This window comes from Hyperolius riggenbachi, chromosome 3 (genome assembly GCF_040937935.1).
Source record: "Hyperolius riggenbachi isolate aHypRig1 chromosome 3, aHypRig1.pri, whole genome shotgun sequence".
Taxonomy (NCBI): domain Eukaryota; kingdom Metazoa; phylum Chordata; class Amphibia; order Anura; family Hyperoliidae; genus Hyperolius; species Hyperolius riggenbachi.
In genome coordinates this window covers 240,099,977-240,125,281 of record NC_090648.1, presented here as the reverse complement: position 1 = coordinate 240,125,281, position 25,305 = coordinate 240,099,977, and the positions used below count along the sequence as shown (strand labels likewise).

The 25,305-nt window shown below is 47.4% G+C and overlaps 1 protein-coding gene across 1 annotated transcript in view; it reads right to left on the bottom strand.

The window, feature by feature from the left end:
* Window positions 1-25,305, bottom strand: part of LOC137562283 (collagen alpha-1(VII) chain-like) — a 519,927-nt gene that overhangs the window by 179,561 nt on the left and 315,061 nt on the right. The window contains exon 79 of the mRNA XM_068273618.1: window positions 24,651-24,710. Coding sequence (XP_068129719.1) covers window positions 24,651-24,710 — 60 coding nt within the window. The remainder of the gene's footprint in view (window positions 1-24,650; window positions 24,711-25,305) is intronic.

Here is a 25,305-nt window from a genome sequence, read left to right as displayed (position 1 = left end):
TCGGGGTGGGCAAGGGCTGCAACGTTCCCACAGGTGCCAGCCGGGAGGGCTTACTCTTCGCACACACCGCTAGAGTTGGGCCGAACCTCCGATTTTAGGTTCGCGAACCTGGTTCGCGAACTTCCGCGGAAGGTTCGGTTCGCGTTAAAGTTCGCGAACCGCAATAGACTTCAATGGGGATGCGAACTTTGAAAAAAAAAATAATTATGCTGGCCACAAAAGTGATGGAAAAGATGTTTCAAGGGGTCTAACACCTGGAGGGGGGCATGGCGGAGTGGGATACATGCCAAAAGTCCCGGGGAAAAATCTGGATTTGACGCAAAGCAGCGTTTTAAGGGCAGAAATCACATTGAATGCTAAATGACAGGCCTAAAGTGCTTTCAAACATCTTGCATGTGTATACATCAATCAGGTAGTGTAATTAAGGTACTGCTTCACACTGACACACCAAACTCACCGTGTAACGCACCGCAAACAGCTGTTTGTGTAGTGACGGCCGTGCTGGACTGGTGCGCACCATGGCGAGAGTGCAGGTTTTGGTGGCTTTACAGCCCATATGGTCGCCTGGCTGATGTAGCTGAATGACAGAACAGTGACTGTCCAGCTGATCAAATTTGGTCTGACCACAATGAGGCAACGACCTTATTATCGTGGGTGTGCCCCCCGAGACACTCATCTAGGCGCCGGTCATTGCTTCATTGTGATACGCAAGCCCCTTCACCACGGCAAGGTAATGATCACGAAGGGGAATGGGCGCATGTACATGCCTTTTCTTTTGTTGTTGCAGCTGCCCACAGTGCAGCAGGAAAAATTAGGCAGTCATGTACACGCACCAGAAAAATTATTACAGCGGCCGCTGCTAGCAGCGGCCTAAAAAATTCAGCAATCCGCCTGGAGTCCCGGACCCTGTTGGTGGTGGCGGAGAAGGTAGTCAAGCGGCCTGCAGGCAGACATGCTGTGTGGAGGGACTGGGAGCGACTTAGTCTTCTTGGGGCAGGCCAGGCAGCCAGTCACACGGCGTGCAGGCAAAGATGCTGTGTGTGCGGGGACTGACTTAGTCTTGGGGCGGGCAGCAGCCCTCCGGGATCCATGCCTCATTCATTTTGATAAAGGTGAGGTACTTAACACTTTTGTGACTTAGGCGACTTCTCTTCTCTGTGACAATGCCTCCAGCTGCGCTGAAGGTCCTTTCTGACAGGACGCTTGCGGCAGGGCAGGAGAGAAGTTGGATGGCAAATTGGGACAGCTCTGGCCGCAGGTCAAGCCTGCGCACCCAGTAGTTCAAGGGTTCCTCATCGCTGTTCACAGCAGTGTCTACATCCACACTTAAGGCCAGGTAGTCGGCTACCTGCCGTTCCAGGCGTTGGTGGAGGGTGGATCCGGAAGGGCTACGGCGAGGCGTTGGACTAAAGAACGTCCGCATGTCCGACATCACCATGAGATCGCTGGAGCGTCCTGTCTTTGACTGCGTGGACACGGGAGGAGGATTAGTGGCAGTGGTACCTTGCTGGCGTTGTGCCGTCACATCACCCTTAAAGGCATTGTAAAGCATAGTTGACAGCTGGTTCTGCATGTGCTGCATCCTTTCCACCTTCCGGTGAGTTGGTAACAGATCCGCCACTTTGTGCCTGTACCGAGGGTCTAGTAGTGTGGCCACCCAGTACAGGTCATTCCCCTTGAGGTTTTTTATACGGGGGTCCCTCAACAGGCAGGACAGCATAAAAGACGACATCTGCACAAAGTCGGATCCAGTACCCTCCATCTCCTCTTGCTCTTCCTCAGTGACGTCAGGTAAGTCAACCTCCTCCCCCCAGCCGCGAACAATACCACGGGAAGGTTGAGCAGCACAAGCCCCTTGCGATGCCTGCTGAGGTTGTTCTCCTGCCGCTGACCCCTCCTCCTCCTCCTCCTCCTCCTCCTCCCCCAAAGAAACACCTTGCTCATCATCCTCTGAGTCTGACTCGTGTTCTGCACACGACTTCTCTTCTTCCTCCTCCTCCCCCCTCTGTGCTGCCGCAGGTGTTGAGGAAACAGCTGGGTCTGATGAAAATTGGTCCCATGCCTGTTCCTGCCGTAACGGTTCCTGGTCACGCTCATTCACAGCTTCATCCGCCACTCTACGCACAGCACGCTCCAAGAAGTAAGCGTAGGGAATTAAGTCGCTGATGGTGCCCTCACTGCGGCTCACCAGGTTGGTCACCTCCTCAAACGGCCGCATGAGCCTGCATGCATTTTCCATCAGTGTCCAGTTGTCGGGCCAGAACATCCCCATCTTCCCAGACTGTTTCATTCTACTGTAGTTGTAGAGGTAGTGGGTCACGGCTTTCTTCTGTTCTAGCAGGCGGGAGAACATGAGCAGGGTCGAGTTCCAGCGAGTCGGGCTATCGCAAATGAGGCGTCCCACCGGCATGTTGTTTTTGCGCTGAATTTCCGCAAAGCGCGCCATGGCTGTGTAAGACCGCCTCAAATGCCCACAGAACTTCCTGGCCTGCTTCAGGACATTCGCTAAGCCAGGGTACTTTGCCACAAATCTTTGAACCACTAGATTCATGACATGTGCCATGCAGGGTATGTGTGTCAGCTTCCCCATATGCAAAGCGGCAAGCAGATTGCTGCCGTTGTCGCACACCACGTTGCCTATCTCCAGGTGGTGCGGGGTCAGCCACTCATCCACCTGTTTCTTAAGAGCAGCCAGGAGAGCTGCTCCAGTGTGACTCTCCGCTTTGAGACAAGACATGTCTAAGATGGCGTGACACCGTCTTACCTGGCATGCAGCATAGGCCCTGCGGAGCTGGGGCTGTGTAGCTGGAGAGGAGAACTGCCACTCAGCCAAGGAGGAGGAGGACAGCGAAGAGCATGTAGCAGGAGGAGAGGAGGTGGCAGGAGGCCTGCCTGCAAGCCGTGGAGGTGTCACAATTTGGTCCGCTGCGCCCTGCTTGCCATCGTTCACCACCAGGTTCACCCAATGGGCTGTGTAGGTAATGTAGCGGCCCTGCCCGTGCTTGGCAGACCAGGCATCCGTGGTCAGGTGTACCCTTGACCCAACGCTCTTCGCAAGAGATGACACCACTTGCCTCTCAACTTCACGGTGCAGTTGGGGTATGGCCTTTCTCGAAAAATAAGTGCGGCCTGGCATCTTCCACTGCGGTGTTCCGATGGCCACAAATTTACGGAAGGCCTCAGAGTCCACCAGCCGGTATGGTAACAGCTGCCGAGCTAACAGTTCCGCCACGCCAGCTGTCAGACGCCGGGCAAGGGGGTGACTGGCCGAAATTGGCTTCTTCCGCTCAAACATTTCTTTCACGGACACCTGACTGCTGCTGAGGGCAGAGGAGCAGGAACCGCTCAAGGGCAGAGGCGGAGTGGAGGAGGGTGCCTGTGAAGGTGGAAGGGAGAAAGCGGCAGAAGCAGATAATGCACCTGATGGAGGAGGAAGAGGAGAAGGAGGGTGGCTTTGCTTTTGTGTGCTGCTGCTGCTTTTGCTCAGGTGGCCATCCCATTGCTGTTTGTGCCTTTTCTCCAGGTGCCTTCGTAAGGCACTTGTCCCTACGTGAGTGTTGGCCTTTCCACGGCTCAATTTTTGTTGGCAGAGCGAACAGATGGCTTTGGTCCGATCTGAGGCACACACATTAAAAAATGTCCACACCGCTGAGCCACCCTGGGATGTGGGCACTATGGGGACCTCAGCAGCTGATGCTGAAGGGCAAGTTGGCTGGCTGTACATAGGTGGCGATACATGGTGCCGGACTCTGCCACCAGCTGTTTCTGACGAAGAGCTGCCCTAGCTTCTTTCAGCAACTTATCTCCTCCTACTACTCTCTGACTCCCCCTCTGAACTGTCCCCCTCTTCATCTCCTCTATTGGGAACATACAGAGGATCCCTATCATCGTCATCATCGTAATCATCCTGCCCAGCTTCGCTTGCCTCAGACAAATCCAAACATGCACCATCAGTAGGTCCTTCATCCTCCTTACACGTTACATCCATAGTGTTGCCGGGTAACTCAAATATATGAGCTGGTGAAAATTCATCTGGCTGTAACAACAATTGCTGTGCATCAGTGATTTCAACACTAAATAATTCTTGCGAAGTGTCAAATGCAGCGGAAGTGGTGCTAGTAGTAGCGCTGGTGGCTGAGCAAGATGAGGTGTTCTGTGTCGCTAAATACTCAACCACGTCCTGACAATTTTGGGAGGTGATGGGACGTGCCTTCTTCTGAGCACTGTACTGTGGGCCAGGTCCACACGAAATTACATTTACACGACCTCGCGCAGACCTGCCGGGTGGCCTTCCTCTGGCTCTGGCACTACCTCTTCCTCTACCTGTTTTGCCCATATCGGGTATGCACGGAGTGGTATATCACACTGCGTGCACTCACGTAGGTAGGTGGGTTCACTTAACTGCACAGGTATGCGCACTGATGCGGTGGGTTCACTGAACAGAACAGGTATACAGTGGCGGGTTCACAGAACAGGTATGCAGTGGCAGGTTCACTGAACACAACAGGTATGCAGTGGCAGGTTCACTGAACACAACAGGTATGCAGTGGCGGGTTCACTGAACAGGTATACAGTGGCGGGTTCACTGAACAGAACAGGTATGCAGTGGCGGGTTCACTAAACAGAACAGGTATACAGTGGCGGGTTCACTAAACAGAACAGGTATACAGTGGCGGGTTCACAGAACAGGTATGCAGTGGCAGGTTCACTGAACACAACAGGTATGCAGTGGCAGGTTCACTGAACACAACAGGTATGCAGTGGCGGGTTCACTGAACAGGTATACAGTGGCGGGTTCACTAAACAGAACAGGTATACAGTGGCGGGTTCACTAAACAGAACAGGTATACAGTGGCGGGTTCACAGAACAGGTATGCAGTGGCAGGTTCACTGAACACAACAGGTATGCAGTGGCGAACACGGTAAATCCAGCGCTGGAGACTTGGGCGCAGCAGCGCAGGAGACTTGGGCGCAGCCGGCGCCACCATAGGCCGTAATAGGAACTACGGCTATCGCAGGCACATGGAGTAACTTCAGCGCCGTCAGAAGACGGATCTGAAGTTGCTTTTAAAACAATAATTCGGCTTCCAGCTATTGCTGGAAGCCGAATTATTTCATTCCCCCACTATCCATGTCGGCCTGGAGGGGGAATAGTAATTAACACGGCCCGGACTTGTGCGGCAGCAGGATTAGCCATATACTGGCTGTGTCCTGCGCCCAAGTCTCCGGCGCCGTTCTCTCTCGTACGCTGCAGTGGCGGGTTCACTGAACAGGTATACAGTGGCGGGTCCACTGAACAGAACAGGTATGCAGTGGCGGGTTCACTGAACATGTATACAGTGGCGGGTTCACTGAACAGAACAGGTATGCAGTGGCGGGTTCACTAAACAGAACAGGTATACAGTGGCGGGTTCACAGAACAGGTATGCAGTGGCAGGTTCACTGAACACAACAGGTATGCAGTGGCAGGTTCACTGAACACAACAGGTATGCAGTGGCGGGTTCACTGAACAGGTATACAGTGGCGGGTTCACTAAACAGAACAGGTATGCAGTGGCGGGTTCACTAAACAGAACAGGTATACAGTGGCGGGTTCACAGAACAGGTATGCAGTGGCAGGTTCACTGAACACAACAGGTATGCAGTGGCAGGTTCACTGAACACAACAGGTATGCAGTGGCGGGTTCACTGAACAGGTATACAGTGGCGGGTCCACTGAACAGAACATGTATGCAGTGGCGGGTTCACTGAACAGGTATACAGTGGCGGGTCCACTGAACAGAACAGGTATGCAGTGGCGGGTTCACTAAACAGAACAGGTATACAGTGGCAGGTTCACTAAACAGAACAGGTATACAGTGGCGGGTTCACAGAACAGGTATGCAGTGGCAGGTTCACTGAACACAACAGGTATGCAGTGGCGGGTTCACTGAACAGGTATACAGTGGCGGGTCCACTGAACAGAACAGGTATGCAGTGGCGGGTTCACTGAACAGGTATACAGTGGCGGGTCCACTGAACAGAACAGGTATGCAGTGGCGGGTTCACTAAACAGAACAGGTATACAGTGGCGGGTTCACTAAACAGAACAGGTATAACTGCACAGGTATGCGCACTGATGCGGTGGGTTCACTGAACAGAACAGGTATACAGTGGCGGGTTCACAGAACAGGTATGCAGTGGCAGGTTCACTGAACACAACAGGTATGCAGTGGCAGGTTCACTGAACACAACAGGTATGCAGTGGCGGGTTCACTGAACAGGTATACAGTGGCGGGTTCACTGAACAGAACAGGTATGCAGTGGCAGGTTCACTGAACGCAACAGGTATGCAGTGGCAGGTTCACTGAACACAACAGGTATGCAGTGGCGGGTTCACTGAACAGGTATACAGTGGCGGGTTCACTAAACAGAACAGGTATACAGTGGCGGGTTCACTAAACAGAACAGGTATACAGTGGCGGGTTCACAGAACAGGTATGCAGTGGCAGGTTCACTGAACACAACAGGTATGCAGTGGCGGGTTCACTGAACAGGTATACAGTGGCGGGTCCACTGAACAGAACAGGTATGCAGTGGCGGGTTCACTGAACATGTATACAGTGGCGGGTTCACTGAACAGAACAGGTATGCAGTGGCGGGTTCACTAAACAGAACAGGTATACAGTGGCGGGTTCACAGAACAGGTATGCAGTGGCAGGTTCACTGAACACAACAGGTATGCAGTGGCAGGTTCACTGAACACAACAGGTATGCAGTGGCGGGTTCACTGAACAGGTATACAGTGGCGGGTTCACTAAACAGAACAGGTATACAGTGGCGGGTTTACAGAACAGGTATGCAGTGGCAGGTTCACTGAACACAACAGGTATGCAGTGGCGGGTTCACTGAACAGGTATACAGTGGCGGGTCCACTGAACAGAACATGTATGCAGTGGCGGGTTCACTGAACAGGTATACAGTGGCGGGTCCACTGAACAGAACAGGTATGCAGTGGCGGGTTCACTAAACAGAACAGGTATACAGTGGCAGGTTCACTAAACAGAACAGGTATACAGTGGCGGGTTCACAGAACAGGTATGCAGTGGCAGGTTCACTGAACACAACAGGTATGCAGTGGCGGGTTCACTGAACAGGTATACAGTGGCGGGTCCACTGAACAGAACAGGTATGCAGTGGCGGGTTCACTAAACAGAACAGGTATACAGTGGCGGGTTCACTAAACAGAACAGGTATACAGTGGTGGGTTCACAGAACAGGTATGCAGTGGCAGGTTTACTGAACACAACAGGTATGCAGTGGCGGGTTCACTGAACAGGTATACAGTGGCGGGTCCACTGAACAGAACAGGTATGCAGTGGCGGGTTCACTGAACAGGTATACCGTGGCGGGTCCACTGAACAGAACAGGTATGCAGTGGCGGGTTCACTAAACAGAACAGGTATACAGTGGCGGGTTCACAGAACAGGTATGCAGTGGCAGGTTCACTGAACACAACAGGTATGCAGTGGTGGGTTCACAGAACAGGTATGCAGTGGTGGGTTCACAGCACAGGTATGCAGTGGTGGGTTCAATGAACAGGTATACAGTGGCGGGTCCACTGAACAGAACAGGTATGCAGTGGCAGGTTCACTGAACAGGTATGCAGTGGTGGGTTCACAGCACAGGTATGCAGTGGTGGGTTCACAGAACAGGTATGCAGTGGTGGGTTCACAGCACAGGTATGCAGTGGTGAGTTCAATGAACAGGTATACAGTGGCGGGTCCACTGAACAGAACAGAACAGGTATGCAGTGGCAGGTTCACTGAACAGGTATGCAGTGGTGGGTTCACAGCACAGGTATGCAGTGGTGGGTTCACAGCACAGGTATGCAGTGGTGGGTTCACAGCACAGGTATGCAGTGGTGGGTTCACAGCACAGGTATGCAGTGGTGGGTTCACAGAACAGGTATGCAGCCAGACAGGAACAAGTTAAGCCTAACTAATCTTTCCCTGAGAGACAGTCTGCAGCAGCTCGCCCTACTCTCACTAACGCAGGCAGCACACGAGTGACCGTAATGGCCGCCGCTGCCTGCCTTATATAAGGGGGGTGGGGCTCCAGGGGCTAGTGTAGCCTAATTGGCTACACTGGGCCTGCTGACTGTGATGTAGAGGGTCAAAGTTGACCCTCCATGTGCATTATGGGGCGAACCGAACTTCCGCAAAGGTTCGCCTGCGGGACGCGAACGCGAACCACTGAAGTTCGCATGGAACCGTTCGCAGGCGAACCGTTCGGCCCAACTCTACACACCGCACACTCTCTAACATACTCCTTGCAATCTGTTGCCAGAGAAGGCCACCATGCGCACCTGGCAACCAGATCCTGTGTTCTGGAGGCCCCAGGGTGTCCCGCATTCTTGTGTGAATGGAACATCTGTAAAATCTGAAGACGGAATGGCAGTGGTACAAACATAACCCCCTTGGGCTTCCCCTCCGGGACGTCCTGCTGAAAGGGACCTAAAGTCTCTGTCCAATCTTTCCAAGTCTCAGTTGTTGCTAGTACCAGTTTCTGTGGGATAATGGTCTCTGGGGCGGAGGGCTGTGCTGTCTCCGGCTCAAAGCATCTGGACAGGGCATCTGCCTTAATGTTTTTGCTACCTGGAGTGTACGTAATTATAAATCTGAACCTCGAGAAGAACAATGACCATCGAGCCTGACGGGGGCTTAATCTCTTAGCTCCCTCAATGTATTCCAAATTTTTGTGATCAGTGTAAACTGTAATCGTATGTTTTGCTCCTTCCAACCAATGACGCCATTCTTCAAAGGCCAATTTGATGGCCAGGAGCTCCCCTGTTGCCTATATCGTAGTTTCTCTCTGCCGGAGAGAACCTCCGAGAAAAATAGGCACATGGGTGCAATCTACCCTGCAACCCTGACCGCTGGGACAGCACAGCCCCTACCCCGACCTCCGAGGCATCCACCTCCACAATAAAGGGATAGGAGGTGTCAGCGTGTCTTAGGATGGGTGCAGAGCAAAACAAATCTTTCAAAGTGGAGAATGCATGCAGAGCTTCTGGAGACCAGTGGGTAGTATCTGCCCCTTTCTTAGTGAGACTGGTGAGGGGTGCAATGACAGTGGAGTACCCCTTTATGAACCTTCTATAGTAATTGGCAAAGCCTAAAAATCTCTGAAGAGATTTTAACCCCACTGGTTGAGGCCATTCCAACACAGCAGAGACCTTGGCAGGATCCATAGACAGGCCCGAGGTGGTAATTATGTACCCTAAAAAGGTGACAGATGTTACCTCGAAGATGCACTTCTCCAATTTAGCGTAAAGCATGTTTTGCCTTATTTTGTCCAATACAAACTTGACGTGTGTCCTGTGCTCAGAGAGGTTGTTTGAGAAAATAAGTATATCATCTAGGTATACTAACACAAATTTGCCCAACACCCCCCTGAATACCTCATTAATTAGTTCTTGGAAGACGGCCGCGGCGTTACACAGCCCGAAGGGCATCACTAGGTACTCGTAATGCCCATCGGGCGTGTTAAAGGCCGTCTTCCATTCATCGCCCTTTCTAATCCGCACCAGGTTGTATGCAACCCGTAAATCCAATTTTGAAAAGATCTTAGCTTCGGTAACCCGTGTAAACAAGTCATCTATCAGGGGCAATGGGTAGCGATTCTTCACTGTGATTTTATTCAGGCCCCGGTAATCAATACATGGCTGCAGGTCTCCGTCTTTTTTCTTAACAAAAAAGAACCCTGCACCAGCGGGCGACCGCCGACCGGGAAGGGCGAATTAACCCCTTGGCTAAATTTTCATGAATGTACTCCTGCATGGCCACTTTCTCTGGCCCAGACAAATTATAGAGATGACCCCTAGGGGGCATACAACCAGATCGGAAATCGATGGGGCAATCAAACGGGCGATGTGGAGGTAACTTATCAGCAGCCTTGGGACAGAACACATCGGAATACTCGGAATATTGTACTGGTACACCCTCCAAATGAATCCTGGTATGGCCCAGTGTCACCCTCCCTAAACACTGCTGAAAACAATGAGTTGACCAGCTAGCTAGCTGACCAGTGGCCCAATTGATCTGTGGGGAGTGAAGGTGCAACCATGGCATGCCAAGGATGACTGTGGAGCTGGTCATGTGTAACACAAAAAAAATGCAGTTTCTCCTTATGTAGCACCCCTATAGAGACTTCCACCTCTGGTGTCTGAGACAGCGGATGATTACTTTGCAGGGGGGAATCATCTACTGCCGTAACCTGAATTGGTGGTTTTACCGGGGTGAGCGGAATACCCAATTTCTTTGCAAATTCAAAATCCATAAAATTAGCTGCAGAGCCGGAATCAACAAAAGCCTCAGAAACCTCAGTTTTATCTTCTCATGTAACAGTACAAGGAAGAAGTAATCGTTTATCTTCTAGGGGTAAAAGTCGTGCGCCTAGGGTGTTACCCCCTACAACTCCTAGGCGGTAGCGTTTCCCGACTTGTTAGGGCAATTACGTACTCTATGACCCCCCTCTGCACAGTAAAGACACAGCTGCTCAGACATCCTACGTCTTCGCTCCACTTGGGATAGTTTCGACCGACCAATTTGCATTGGTTCGGGTGGAGGCGAGACGGGAGGAGGTGGAGTTACTGGAGGCGCAGCGTAGGACACCATTCTTACATGACTACTACCCCGGGTCTGTTTCTGATAGCGCAGCCTGCGGTCGACTCGAATGGCCGATGAAATGGCCTCATCGACTGTTTTTGGTTCAGGCAGACTTAACATGAGTTCTGAGACCTCATCTGACAACCCTGATAGGAAACAATCTAAGAGTGCATAGGTGTCCCACCTGGCTGAAACTGACCACCTCCTAAATTCGGCTGCATAATCCTCGACCGGACCCTTGCCTTGACGCAAAAGCTTGAGCTTCCGCTCAGAAGTCGCAGCAAGGTCTGGGTCGTCGTAAATTACTGCCATAGCTTTAAAAAATTCATCCACTGAGGTGAGGGCTAAGTCTCCGGTGGGCAAACTGTACGCCCACGTCTGAGAATCGCCTGATAACAAAGTCTTAATAAATGTGACCCTTTGAGCCACAGTTCCAGAAGATCGGGGTCTCAACTCAAAGTAAGATAACACTCTACTTCTAAAATTTCGGAAGTCAGATCTGTGACCAGAAAATTTCTCAGGTACAGGCAAACGTATGTCAGAGCTAGGAGGGGATCGCACCTCATCCACTGCTGTCTGGAGGGTTTGTAAAGAACCAGACAAGGCGTCAATCATAGTCTTGTGACTATCCAGCACTTGGTTGAGGTTTTCCACCGAAGTGGCAAGTGCGCCCAGACGGTCAGTGTGTGCGTCCATTTGCATTTTCTTCTGGCGTTCTGTAACGATCGGTGTAACACAGAGAGGGTCTGATTACCGGTGAACTGCAGTATCACCGAGAATACAGAATATACCCGATTATTGATGATCTGCAGTATCACCGATAATCAGATATATCTACTAACCTCTGGACACCTGAGATATGCGAGTGTTGGTGCAACAGTAATACTTTGAGTACTGCACCTCAGGAGAAGGTACAGAAGCAGTAAGGAGTACTGCACAGAAGTATGTTCCTTCCGTTGGCCTAGACTCTCCCGGAGGTGGGGCTAGGCTGAAAGTAGGAAGGACAGAGCGTGAGTGACACAAGTGAGAGGGTGTCACTAACAGGTCTGGGAACTGCCTCTAACAGTAAGGCCAGTTCTCGAGGTCGGGCAAGCCAGATCGTTAACACACAGACAGATAAGGTACAGATTCAGGAGACAGATACGGAATCCAATGAACAGGCAGGGTTTGGCAACGGAGTATCAGAATAGCAAGGTACAGAATCAGGAGGCAAATACAGAGTCCAGGAACGAGCAGGGTTTGGCAACAGGATTTCAGAAATAGCAAGGTACAGAATCAGAGTTCAGAGGAATAGTCAGGCAGGCAAAAGGTCATAACAAATAATACAGTTCAATATTCCTAATGCTAAGGTGTGAGCTCCTTGATCATCAACACCTTTGGAAACTATGCTAGAACACAGAAACAGACAAGGTCTGAGTGCTATCACGTAGTGATCGCAACGCCAGACACCAGAGAAATGACCAGCACCCAGTATATATACTATAGCGCTATCCAGCGCCCCCCCTAAGTGCTGGACCAATGGAAGGTGGTAAAAATGTCAGCCGACCAGCTTGGTCAGCTGACTCTTCTCTGGCTGTCATATAAGCTCTGCCTCTCAGCGCGCGTGCGTCCTTCTGAACCAGTGTGGACTAGCAGTCCCAGCCACACCAGACACGTTTTGCAATGTATGCGATGATTCGGGCGCGGGGGCCACCGCACTGCTCTCCAAGCAAGCGGCAGCTTCCCGGCGTCCAACCACAATGTCAGTAGTATTGCTATGCGCGCAATCCGCCGCATCCAACGCGGACTCCACCGGTCTGCCCATGCGGCATGCGGCGGTTTCTTCGCGTTGTGCCGCCATGTTGGACGCGGAAACAGCCACCTCACTCTGAGCACTTGCGGCGGTTTTTCCGCGTTTCCTCACAGTAATGGATATAATTGGTGAGCCAGATAGCACTACCTGGAGTATCATAACCAACAAATCTCCAATAAGCAATCCAACATATTCTTCAATTTGAACTCTATATTAACAATAATAACTAGATAGGATTATAAAGAATAAAGTTCAAATTGAAGACTAAATTTGAGTGCTTATTGAAACTTTGTTGGTTATTAGTAGTGGTACGTTATTATTAATGACCTTTCCTTTCCATTTTCTATTTCAATAAAGCAGATAAGATATGTTATATGTTATACTGTATATTTTATGAACTAAAGATTGTCATCTAAGTAAGTAAGTAATATTGTGTATTGGTTTTTAAATAAATGTATAATATCTCTGCCTGGTTATAGCTCAGGTATTGACATAAGCTTACCAACAAATCATGGGGCTATCCAGCAAATATTTGATAGGCCTCTCTAAAGGTGGCCACAAACGATACAATAGAATGATCCAATTTTACAACAATTCCATAAATATGATCTGATCTCCCAAAAAAATCAAAAGCTTTTTTTTTCATTCGACTGAAAAAGCAAATCGGATTACTCTTTTTTTTATTTTTATGGATCCGGAATGCAAAATTTTTCTTCAATTTTTTTTAAAGATTGTATGGTGTGTGTTAGAATGTCAATTTATTAATATATACACCCTAGCAATTTTCTCAGAGTTTCCAATCATTTTTATCATAATCGGGGAAAAAATGAACATATGTGTGTGGTATAGTGGTCATATTTTTGAAATGTTACAATCAGTCAGAAAAAATTGATTGCAATTCTTGAATTGAACAGATATTTAACCTGTTGCTGACTGCTCCACGCCAATTGGCATGAGCAGTGCGGCAGCCCCAGGACCACTACACGCCGATTGGCGTGAACGGTCTTCTATGGGGCTAGCAGGAGATCGCGCGCATCTCCTGCTTGGGGGTGGAGCTCCGCCTTCAGTCTCCGAGTGCCAATCGCCGCTGGGGAGACTGTTAGACGGCGAATTACTTTGTACAGCGCTGCGATCTGCCTTGCACGGCTGTCCCCCAGAGGGACAAGAGAGTGATCGGCTCTCATAGCCTAAAGCCTATGAGAGCCGATCGCATGATTGGCTGGCTGGGGAAGAGAGGGAGGGAGGGGAATGGGGCCAAACAAAAAAAAAGTTACATTTATTTAAAAATCTTTAATATAAATATTGATTAAAAAAAATAAACAAACAATATGGGGCGACCAGACCCCACCAACAGAGGGGGGGGGGGGGGGAAGGAGGGGGGAATCACTTGTGTGCTGAGTTGTGTGGCCCTGCAGCTTTGCCCTGCAGTGGGCCAATTAAGTGAAAATGGTCTGGTCACTGGGGGGGGGGGCATCTTAACACTTGCATGCTTTTTCCCCTCTTCTTGGTGACCCCTACAGCATTGGGCCATACAATTATGGCCAAAACAACATGCAATATAGAGGAAGGACTCATATCTGAGAGAGGGAGGTTAAGTATTTTTTATTTATTTATTTATTTGTTGTATTTATAAAGCGCCAACATATTACGCAGCGCTGGACATTCATTTAGGTTACAGACAATATTTAGGGGTGACAAACAGCAATATGACAATACAGGAATACAAGAAAACCAGATCACACAGCACAGTATGAGTACAAGGTAATGCTTAGTCAGTCACTGGATGGGAGCATGGAGTTAGGCAAGTTAGGTTCACTCAAATGCATAGCATGGGTGCACAGTAATGGAGGTGCATGATCAGGTAGGACACAAAAGGAGTGAGGACCCTGCCCAAAGGCTTACAATCTAGTGTGATGCCTCCAACAGCCAATGGCCCCTTTGCTGTAGCAGGGGCTGCCCCTGCTATAGATTCTGAGTGTTGATGTACAGGGTAATGCTGGCCTCAAAAGTTTCAGATGGGATCATTTGCTGCCTTGATTTAATAACGCAATAGCTTTTATGCAAAATAAACTAGGCAAGCTATTAAATGCATCAGATATTATAATTTTATTACATGTGAGATCTGGAAATTAGTGTTGGGTGAAAATTACTGTTGCCTTGGTAAACTGCCAAAACTACTGGAAATGTTTCATAGCATTGATTTAAATAGATTGCATTAAAACATTTAAATGATGTTAAGCTTGGAGGTGTATTCTCCACAGTCAGCATGCAACACATAAGCTGACGTGAAGGAGGTACACACACCAGCACAAGGAATCAGGATATCCCCAGTTTAGTGGAGGAGAGGACTGACTCCAATAGGAGATTGTGGTGCACAGAGCCGGTGCAGATCCGAACAGCCACAAACAATACTTTTGTGATAACGTCTCAGCACAAAGTAGCGCTGAGCGCATAAACCAGGACTGAGGAGATCAGGACAGGTAGACAGAATGAACGCTTGCTTAACTAGCCACTACTTAGTGACAGCAAGCGTCCACAACAAGACAGACTGGAATGAGGCAGCCAATGCGTTGCAGCGATGGCGTGCCTCACAAAGACAGGACAGGATAGTCAGGAAATAGGAAGATCAAGATAGATGAATGTAACACAGACAAATATACAATAAGTATGTTTTCCTAGCGTATTACAATTACAGCGATCAATGAAACTATTTGTAACGTCTGACTAACATATGTATATATCGGCAATGAACCGATATATGACATAAGCAGGAACACTGACTAGGACTGGAGCAATACAGGGAACAGGACTCAGAAGGATTCGCTATCTCTTCGCAGAGATGAACGCAATCCACAAACAGAACCAGGAGCAGGATAACTAACTCAGCACGGATGATCACGATACGCGCAAACTACCAAAACGTGCTGGAAGGCTGACTAACTGAACACAGGATATAAACAGTTCGTGTACGTATATATCAGCGACACTGATGTATCAACGTAACATGAATACAAGGAAAATAACAAAAACGTGCAAGTATGCGTATATATTGGCGATGAACCAATATATGACACAAGACAAGCAGAGTAACAACTTCTAGAACAAGAGCAGAACTAGGAGGACTCGCTGACCCCTTCGCAGGAGTCAGCACAGTCCACACGGACTAGGAACGAGGTGGGGCATGAGCAGAGTAACAGACAGAATCTGAGACTATGGTAGCCCATGGAGCATTGCAGAAAGCAGTTCTTTATACTGAGGTCATCCAATGGGAGCAGACCTGCAGATTCCCACACAAGTGAATGGTAATTAATCACAGGCTGACAGCAGGAAAAGGCAGACAATGATATGCAGCCTGCAGGAAAGGGATTGCCACTCCATTGCAGCAGACAATGTTTGTTTACACAAAAGCATATTAAACTGTCATTAACTTCAGAGCGACTGCAGATGGAATCAGCAACTAGTTTAAGTGCAAACCAAACTATGCAAGCAAATGCATGTAATGACATCAGAACTGCTTGGGTTGCAATACCACTGCAGCCAGCAGTAAACGCTGCAGAAGCGATCGTAACAAATGATCAGTTTAGATTCTTGTGCAGTTGTTTAATGCCCAGAGTTTAAGGAAATTGCATTAAAGGGAAGGTCCAAGCAAATTAAAAAAAATGAGTTTCACTTACCTGGGGCTTCTACCAGCCCCATGCAGCCATCCTGTGCTCTCGTAGTCACTCACTGCTGCATTCCCGCTAATGCAGGAACATTAACACATACATTTTTACACGTTACTGGTTCTACTGAAATACTAACGCGTAAAAATGTATGTGTTAATGTTCTTGCACTAGCGGGAATGCGTAAAAATGTACGCAATGCGGCCCGCCGACCTCCGAGGTCGGCAAGCTGCCAGCGGGGGACTGGAGCAGCAGTGAGTGACTACGAGGGCACAGGATGGCTGCATGGGTTGGTAGAAGCCCCCGGTAAGTGAAACTCATTTTTTTATTTTGCTTGGACCTTCCCTTTAAAGAGGAACATTACTATTATTAATAAATAATATTGGTTTTCTACAGTATTACTTTACAAATTGATTAGTCAGTGTTTTCCCATTGTAAACCTTAAAGGGATCCTTAAGCCTAGAAAAAAACAAAACAAAACAGTTTTACTCACCTGGGGCTTCTACCAGCCCCCTGTAGCTGTCCAGTGCCCTCGCAGCCACATTCGGATCCTCCTGTCCCCCACCACCAGTTACTTTAATTTTCAGCCGAAAGGCTTGCTGTGCCTGCGTAGGCCTGACCACGGGTCTCCTATGTGTTCCCATCCGCAATAGCACCCTGCTCAGGCGCAGGACACTATTGCAGACGGGAACGCGTAGAAGGCTACACGTGGCCAGCCCTGTCAGGGAAGTGAAAGTAGTTGGTGGCGGAAACAGGAGGATCCGATCGTGACGATGAGGGCACAGGAGGGCTGCAGGGGGCTGGTAGAAGCCCCAGGTGAGTAAAACTGTTGTTTTTTTTAGGCTTAAATGTCTCTTTAAATTTATCACAAGTGGTGACATCTTTAATGCTGGCAATGTGCATCACTGTGTGATGTTTGTTTGTTCTGAAGTGACAACAACACCAGGTCTCCCAGTCCTCTAGGGTAGGATGCTGTGATGTTATAGCCAAGGCTAAGCATCACTGGGAGGGTGAGGTTAAATACCAGTAAACAGCAATATATACATATAGGAAGCATTTCTAATGCTGAAACCAAAGTAATTAATGTAAAATTGGGTATCTTGAATAATGTATTACATCCTACTATATGCTGGTACGGTGCCTTTTCAATGTGTATATATGTGTGCCTAGCATAAGAGACCATGGGGTTAATTCACCAAACCCTGGTAAAAGTTCCATGTGTATTTTTACTAGTAAAATAGCATGCATTGCGCACATAGCTCCACCTGCCTTAGAATACACAGTGGGCCCGATCCACAAAAGGGTGCTAACTCAGTTAGCACGCCTAAAAGCTTTGGGCATGCTAACTAGGGTGCTAAGCAGTTAGCACACTCAAAGCTTTTATTGATCGTGCGCAACGTTTAGCGGTGTGTGCAAAACATCGCACCAGGTGCGACTATAACATCGCACCGGGTGTCCCTAAACCGTCGCACCGCTAAACTTTGCGCGTGCAAACTTTTTGCGTGCGTATTAGTGCGAGCAAAGTCTCTTTAGGAGTGCTAAGGGGCTTTTCACAGGCGTGCTAACACTTAGCACCATTTTGTGAATCAAGCCCAGTGTGTGCATTGCTGGTATAACATGCATTATGGTATCATCACCTGCTTTGTGTAATCCACACTATGGCCTTGATTCACTAAAGCGTTCTAACATAGTTAGCACGCCTAAAAGCTTTGAACGTGCAAACTAGGGTGCTAAGTAGTTTGCACGGGCAAAGCTGTTACTGATCACGCGCTATTTGGTGCGCCGAAAACATTGCACCGTTGTGTGCGAAACGTCGCACCATCCGCATGCTAAGTACGCTTATGAGGCTATTTTGCACGCAAACGGTGCGACATTTCGCACACAACGGCGCGACGTTTCGTGCGCACCACGCGACGCTAAACTTTGCGTATGCAAACTTTGTGCACGCAAACTTCTGCACGCATATTAGCGCGTGCAAAGGCACTTTGCATGTGCTAAGGGTCTTTTTACTGGCGTGCTAACACGTTTTTGTGACTCAAGCCCTATGTCACTTGCGTGAATTCCAGTAAAATTATGGTGCAATGCCTTCACATGTCAATATTACTGGGGCTTAGTGACTCTTAATTTTGATTTTAGTGACTTTACTTTATGCACAAATACTTTATGCACAATTAATGATCTTGTGGAGTCCGTACCAAAATAGGTCAAAACCATTTTGATGATGCAAAGGGGAAGTATACAGTATTGTTTTTAATGTTTTAAGGCTGATCAGTTCAGTTTTATATTCTGAAAAACAGCTGTTGCAAAAGGTTAAGCAATCCCATTTCCAGCAAACACAACAATAATTTGCAAAGATTTCAGCAAGTATTGTTGCATGAAGATTGAGTGAGCGAGCGAGCGTGCGTGCGTGCGTGTTTTTATTTCTTGTAAACAGTTGACCAGAAGTGATTTCTCCCCCCTACAACTGCTTCATTGAAATCACAATTTGTCTGAAAAGTGTTTCTCCAGCTCCATCTGGTGGTAAAGAAGAGGCTCTCAAAAGAAAAAGGAAGGGATGTTTTACATTGCAAATGCATTTCAACCATGGTGTAATTTTTTTTCTCTATGTCTTGTTTGTAATTGAAATTTTCACTGGATTCTAGGAACGTAAAGGCTCAAAAAATGCAGCAGGACCAATGTTTGTGATTAGACAAATCGATCTAGGGTAAAAGCCTTTTATTGTTAAACTGTCAGAATAGGCCTGACAGGTGAGTGATGTTTTGTCTTGTTAGCAGGGCCAGACTTACCATAAGGCACTACAGGCACCTGATGATGGAAATGCGGCTCACTCCCCTCCCCTATTGTCTCCTTCCCTATGCAGAGTCCTGATGAGAGTGTAAATGAGAGGTTACCCACCCTGCCCTCTGCATTCCACCGAGGAGATCTCCCTTCAGTTGGGGGCACCACTAGCTACTCAATACTGAGGGTACCTCTGGCTACCTAATACTAAAGGACACTTGTAGCTACCTATGACGGGAAAGGGAAGTAAGGAAATGGAGAAAAACTAGACTTAACCAGGATTTCCTACAGTACAAGACCAACCTGCTGCAGTTCCACGCTGCCCTTGCTCATGCGAAGCAGGAATACTTTACCAAGCTTTTCGGAGCACAAGCTTCCAATCCCCGGCGTCTTTTTGCCACTTTCAACTCCCTGCTTAAACCCACCCCCCCACCCTCCGTTTCCTCCCTCTCTGCCACAGATTTAGCCACCCACTTCACCAACAAAATTGTCTCCATCCGCCAAGAAATATCCAATCTCCAATCTTCACCTCCCACCCCCTCCCAACCAGCTCCTCCTCCACCCTATTCTCCCCTCACATCCTTCACTCCTACTACCACCGAGGAAGTCAACCACCTACTGCAGACTTCCCAAACCACTACTTCGCCCCTTGACCCCATCCCTTCTGATTTACTCCAGCCTCACTTCACGGAATTGGCCCCAGTCCTCACTACCCTGTTCAACCTCTCCCTATCCACAGGCACCCTATCCAGTCCAGACTCAAATTCAAGATACTGTGTCTGACCTACAAATCTGTCCACAAAACTTGTCCAACCTACATTTCCGATCTTACTCAGAGGTACACACCTAGCCGCTCACTCCGCTCTTCCAATGAACTTCGCCTAACCGCCCCCCCCATCACCCAGTCCCATGCACGCCTCCAGGACTTCTCAAGAGCTGCTCCAACACTATGGAACTCCCTACCTCCACCCATTAGGGCAGCCCCCTCCTTCAACATCTTCAAGAAAGCCCTCAAAACTCACCTTTTCACTCTGGCCTACTACCCCTCACAAGTGCTCTAAACCTACAGCTGAACTCTGGTCCCCTACCGTTCGTGTCCTTACCTCTCCCTCTAGATTGTAAGCCTTTGGGCAGGGTCCTCCTCCTTTTGTGTCCTACCTGATCATGCACCTCCATTACTGTGAACCCATGCTATGCATCTGAGTGAACCTAACTTGCCTAATCTACATGCTCAATCCAATGACTAAGCATTACCTGGCACTCATACTGTGCCGTGTGATGTGGTTTTCTATTATTCCTGTATTGTCATATTGCTGTATGTCACCCCTAAATATTGTCTGTAACCTAAATTAATGTTCAGCGCTGCGTAATATGTTGGCGCTTTATAAATACAATAAATAAACAAGAAATAATTTTTCTCTACCAGTGCCATGCTGGGGAACATACTTATTCCCTGCATGGACTCCGTGTCAGCAACAGGCACTCATAAAACTATAAAATAGCATAAATGCTGTTAGGAACACATAAGAAAAATAAAATGGTATAACTTGGGGTAGTTAGATAATACACAGAGAAGATATCAGGTCTTACTTTAACTTGCACTTGAGTCTCTGAGTTCATCCAGTGAAGGAAAGGGTAAGGGAGGGATCACACTTGGGTCTGTGGAAAATATTGTTCTAGTGTGCGTTTCCCACACGTACCAGCCAACAATCAATGAGAGACAATGGGTATCACACGCTCTCAAAAAGTACTGCATGCAGCAAAGCTCTTTTCCCACATGCAGTAACCACATCTCTGTGAGTCACCCCATTGATTAACATGGGCTGTCACATCTGGAGCATTTCTGCATGCAGGAAAAAACACATTCCGTTCCCTCAAGTGTGTCCCCTGTCTCAAAGAAATGGTTAGGGATTGAGCACCCGGTTGTATTGCTGAAATCCACTCAGTGGGCTCGATTCACTGAAGGGTGCTAAGTGTTAGCACACCAGTGAAAAGGCATTTAGGATGGGAAAACGGCCGCTTCACGCGCTAATATGCGGGCAAACATTAGCGCTGCGCGGTGCATACGAAATGTTGCACCGTTTGCGCACAAAATAGCCTGAAAAGCTATTTTACACGCAAACGGTGCGACGTTTCAGGCACACCAACTTAACGCGCGATCAGTAACAGCTTTGGACGTGCAAACTACTTAGCACCCTAGTTTGCATGCACAAAGCTTTTAGGCGTGCTAACTGTGTTAGCACCCTTTTGTGAATCAAGCCCAGTGTGTATCAGTGTGCAAAATGCAGGAACAACACACAGTGTATAGAACACACTGCTGCATGCATTTCTATGTGCAACACAGTGCTGTCCCATTCAGCACTGCAACAGCGAGCAATGCAAATGCCATGCATTTTCTTTAACATGCATAACCACATTGGAACATTGTGCAAAGAGTTAAACCATATCCAAACACTGAGCTCTGTTTCAGAGCAAACCCTACCTCTTCATGTAACATTGTAGGTTACCATTTACTAAACTGACACCGGCTGAGGCTCATACTTGCAAGAGATAAGCAATTCATTTTTACTGACATTTCTTTACAAAAAAATGTATTTTTAGAGTGCTGCTGCTGTTTTGTATGAAGAAAAAAGTTTGACATTTACAGCTAAATAAGCACCAGCAATGTACACACTGTACAGTGTTGCTGTTGTGAGTTTCAGAAATGACCATTGCTACAGAACTGGGGGCTCCCACAAAGCATTCTGAAGGTTTCGCTTCTTTCTCTCATTACCCTTCCACATAAATTGGGCCCTCCTCAATGCTGTACACGGTTTCCCCTTCTTATCAAAAGGTTTATCAGGCATTGAGTCATCCTCCCAGGTCATTCTGGTGTGCTTTGCTTGTGTTTGCCTCACAAACATCAGAATAATTCACCATTTTTTTCTATTGACTTCAATGGCGCTCATATTGAGGATCTACAAAATCCCGATTTATGTGCTACTTGTAAAGCAGGCCATGTTAATCGCAAAGCGCACTACATGCATGTCAGAAGTACCACAAAATTGCCATTTGCATAGCAATTCTACTGCTGCATAGAGAACATACTCCCTTATTGATCTCTCCACGGCAGTTTATCTTATGAATTAGCTCTCCTTATACTTGAGGTGCAACATAAGTAAGGTGAAATAATTCAAGAGAAAAGCTTTGTGAATCAACCCCAATATCACATGAGTGGTAAAATATCAGTGATAAATCAGTTACAAATTACTTATTCTCTGCAATTTTCTGCAACAAGTTCTCTGATAGGGAGTAATAGTTGCCAGGCGATTCAGTTTCAAGCTTGTATTGCAGTAAACCTGAAGTGAGGAAACACTTCTGTTTTGATACTTACCTAGGTAGAGGGAAGGCTCTGACCTATCGTTCCAGCGCTGTCCCTGGGTGTAGCTATTCAACCCGCTCAGTTGAACAGCTCTTCAGAACTCCTCAGGCAATCTTCAGAACGCCTTCAGAACCATTCTGTGGAATTGATACAACCGGGGTGGTGCTGAAATGATAGGCTGGGAGGAGGAACAGGAAGGCTCTATGCCATCCACAGCCTTCCCTCTACTAGGGTAAGTATCAAACATAAAGTGCGTTTCCTCACTATAGGTTTGCTTTAATGGATCTGTTGTTGTTTATTCTAGAAAAGCGTTTGCAGCAGAAAAATCCCTGGCAGATGTAATTTGTAGCACTAATTTCTATTTGGTGTTCTGTCACTCATTTGACATGCTCCTAAATTCAACTTAACCGGATATTTTGAGCTACCTCAATATGAGAACCCTGTCCTAGCCTTAAGCTGACTGTAACACTCTGCAAGATGCTAATGGTTACTCCATTCTACTACCTCTCTACTGTGCTCAACCATGATCTTCCTAAAAACTGGTTGCCCATTGTAAAATCTTACCTTACCTTAATTTATGTTCTTAAATGTATCATTGATGGCGGCACTTAAAGGGGAACTAAAGTGAGAAGTACAGGTCCTTCTCAAAAAATTTGCATATTGTGATAAAGTTCATTATTTTCTGTAATGTACTGATAAACATTAGACTTTCATATATTTCAGATTCATTACACACAACTGAAGTAGTTCAAAGCCTTTTATTGTTTTAATATTGATGATTTTGGCATACAGCTCATGAAAACCTAAAATTCCTATCTCAAAAAATTAGCATATCATGAAAAGGTTCTCTAAACGAGCTATTAACCAAATCATCTGAATCAACTAATTAACTCTAAACACCTGCAAAAGATTCCTGAGGCTTTTAAAAACTCCAAGCCTGGTTCATTACTCAAAACCGCAATCATGGGTAAGACTGCCGACCTGACTGCTGTCGAGAAGGCCATCATTGACACCCTCAAGCAAGAGGGTAAGACACATAAAGAAATTTCTGAATGAATAGGCTGTTCCCAGAGTGCTGTATCAAGGCACCTCAGTGGGAATTCTGTGGGAAGGAAAAAGTGTGGCAGAAAACGCTGCACAACAAGAAGAGGTGACCGGACCCTGAGGAAGATTGTAGAGATGGACCGATTCCAGACCTTGGGGGACCTGCGGAAGCAGTGGACTGAGTCTGGAGTAGAAACATCCAGAGCCACCGTGTACAGGCGTGTGCAGGAAATGGGCTACAGGTGCCGCATTCCCCAGGTCAAGCCACTTTTGAACTAGAAACAGCGGCAGAAGCGCCTGACCTGGGCTACAGAGAAGCAGCACTGGACTGTTGCTCAGTGGTCCAAAGTACTTTTTTCGGATGAAAGCAACTTTTGCATGTCATTCAGAAATCAAGGTGCCAGAGTCTGGAGGAAGACTGGGAAGAGGGAAATGCCAAAATGCCTGAAGTCCAGTGTCAAATACAGGTCAGGCGCTTCTGACGTATATATGCTGTATATACAGTATAGGCTGCTATATTTATTTCCTTTCAAACTATACCAGTTGCCTGCCAGCGCTGATGACCTATTTGGCTGCAGTAGTGTCTGAACCACACCAGAAACAAGCATGCAGCTAATTTTGTCAAACATGTCAAACACCTTATCTACCACATGCTTGTTCAGGGTTTATGGCTAAAAGTATTATAGGCAGAGGATCAGCAGGACAACCAGGCAACTGGTATTGCTTAAAAGTAAATAAATATTGCAGCCCCCATATACCTCTTACTTCAGGTTGCTTTTTACTTCTGGCCTGGTCAATCATTCTAGGATCCCCCCCCCCCCTACCTCCATCTGTGTACTGGGCAGTAATGTCAGTTGATCTCCTACAGTGCTCTGGGACAGGAGGCTATGTGAAATCAATGCCAAGCTAAATATCACAGTAAGGGGGGCTACATATCAATATACAGTGATCAGAATGCTGGTTTCAGCATCAGATATGTTTCTTATAAAAATAGTTTCTGGTGCTGAAACCAGGATAATAAAGGTAAACACATGTATCCTAAACAAAAAAATATTTTCTGCTATGAGTTGTGACAGGTGCTCTTTAACTTCAAACCCTGTGATACTTATCTATCAGCATGGTAACTGCCACTTTCTGCATAGTGACTGCTAATTATGCACACAATGAGCTCTTAAATGAACAGCTGTCCAGTTATCTAGCAACAAACGTAAGTGATTTGGTGTAAAGTAACCTTTTCATGGATTTTATTTCTTGCAGTGCTCTAAAGTGTGTTCTATCCTAGTGGAGCATGGCATGGGTGACTTATATGCTGAAAGTTTTGAGGCTAATGTGTAATCAATTATGGCATTCAGAGAAATACTTACTCTGAGACCTGGAAGCCCGCGAGGACCTCGAAGACCAGGTTCACCTACAACTCCTTCACCCTAAAAATAAATAAAACTTTGAACATTATTTTGTAATGGTCAATAATGATAAATGCTGAATTGTAACTTCACAAACAATGCAATAAAAACTTTTAGTTATGATTGATTTTTTTCAGTTTTCTGTTTTGTTGTCCATATATTACATCAAGCTAGAAAGGCAAAAGAAGGGCTTTTTTATGGTGCAGCATAGTCATAATGACATTTATTTATGTAACAGAGGTAGAGATGTCACGAACCTCTGATTTTCGGTTCGCGAACACTGTTCGCGAACTTTCGCGGAAGGTTCGGTTCGTGCGTACTTTCGCGAACCGCAATAGACTTCAAGCTAATTTTTCTCTTGGATTGATCTTAATGGTACATGCTAGGCTGGCTTCAGCATGTAGTGTGGTTGGTGGTATAGTGGTTAAATGAGTTACCTACCGCACACTGAGACCTGGGTTCAATTCCCAGCCCAGCCTGGGTTCAATTCCCAGCCACGGAATGTAAGCTGGATTTTGAAATACTACAATTCCCTGGAAGATGAGACCCTCCAGAGGGAGTGAGGGAGGAGGGAGTGAGGGAGGAGGGAGTGAGGGAATAAAAATCCGCTAGGAAC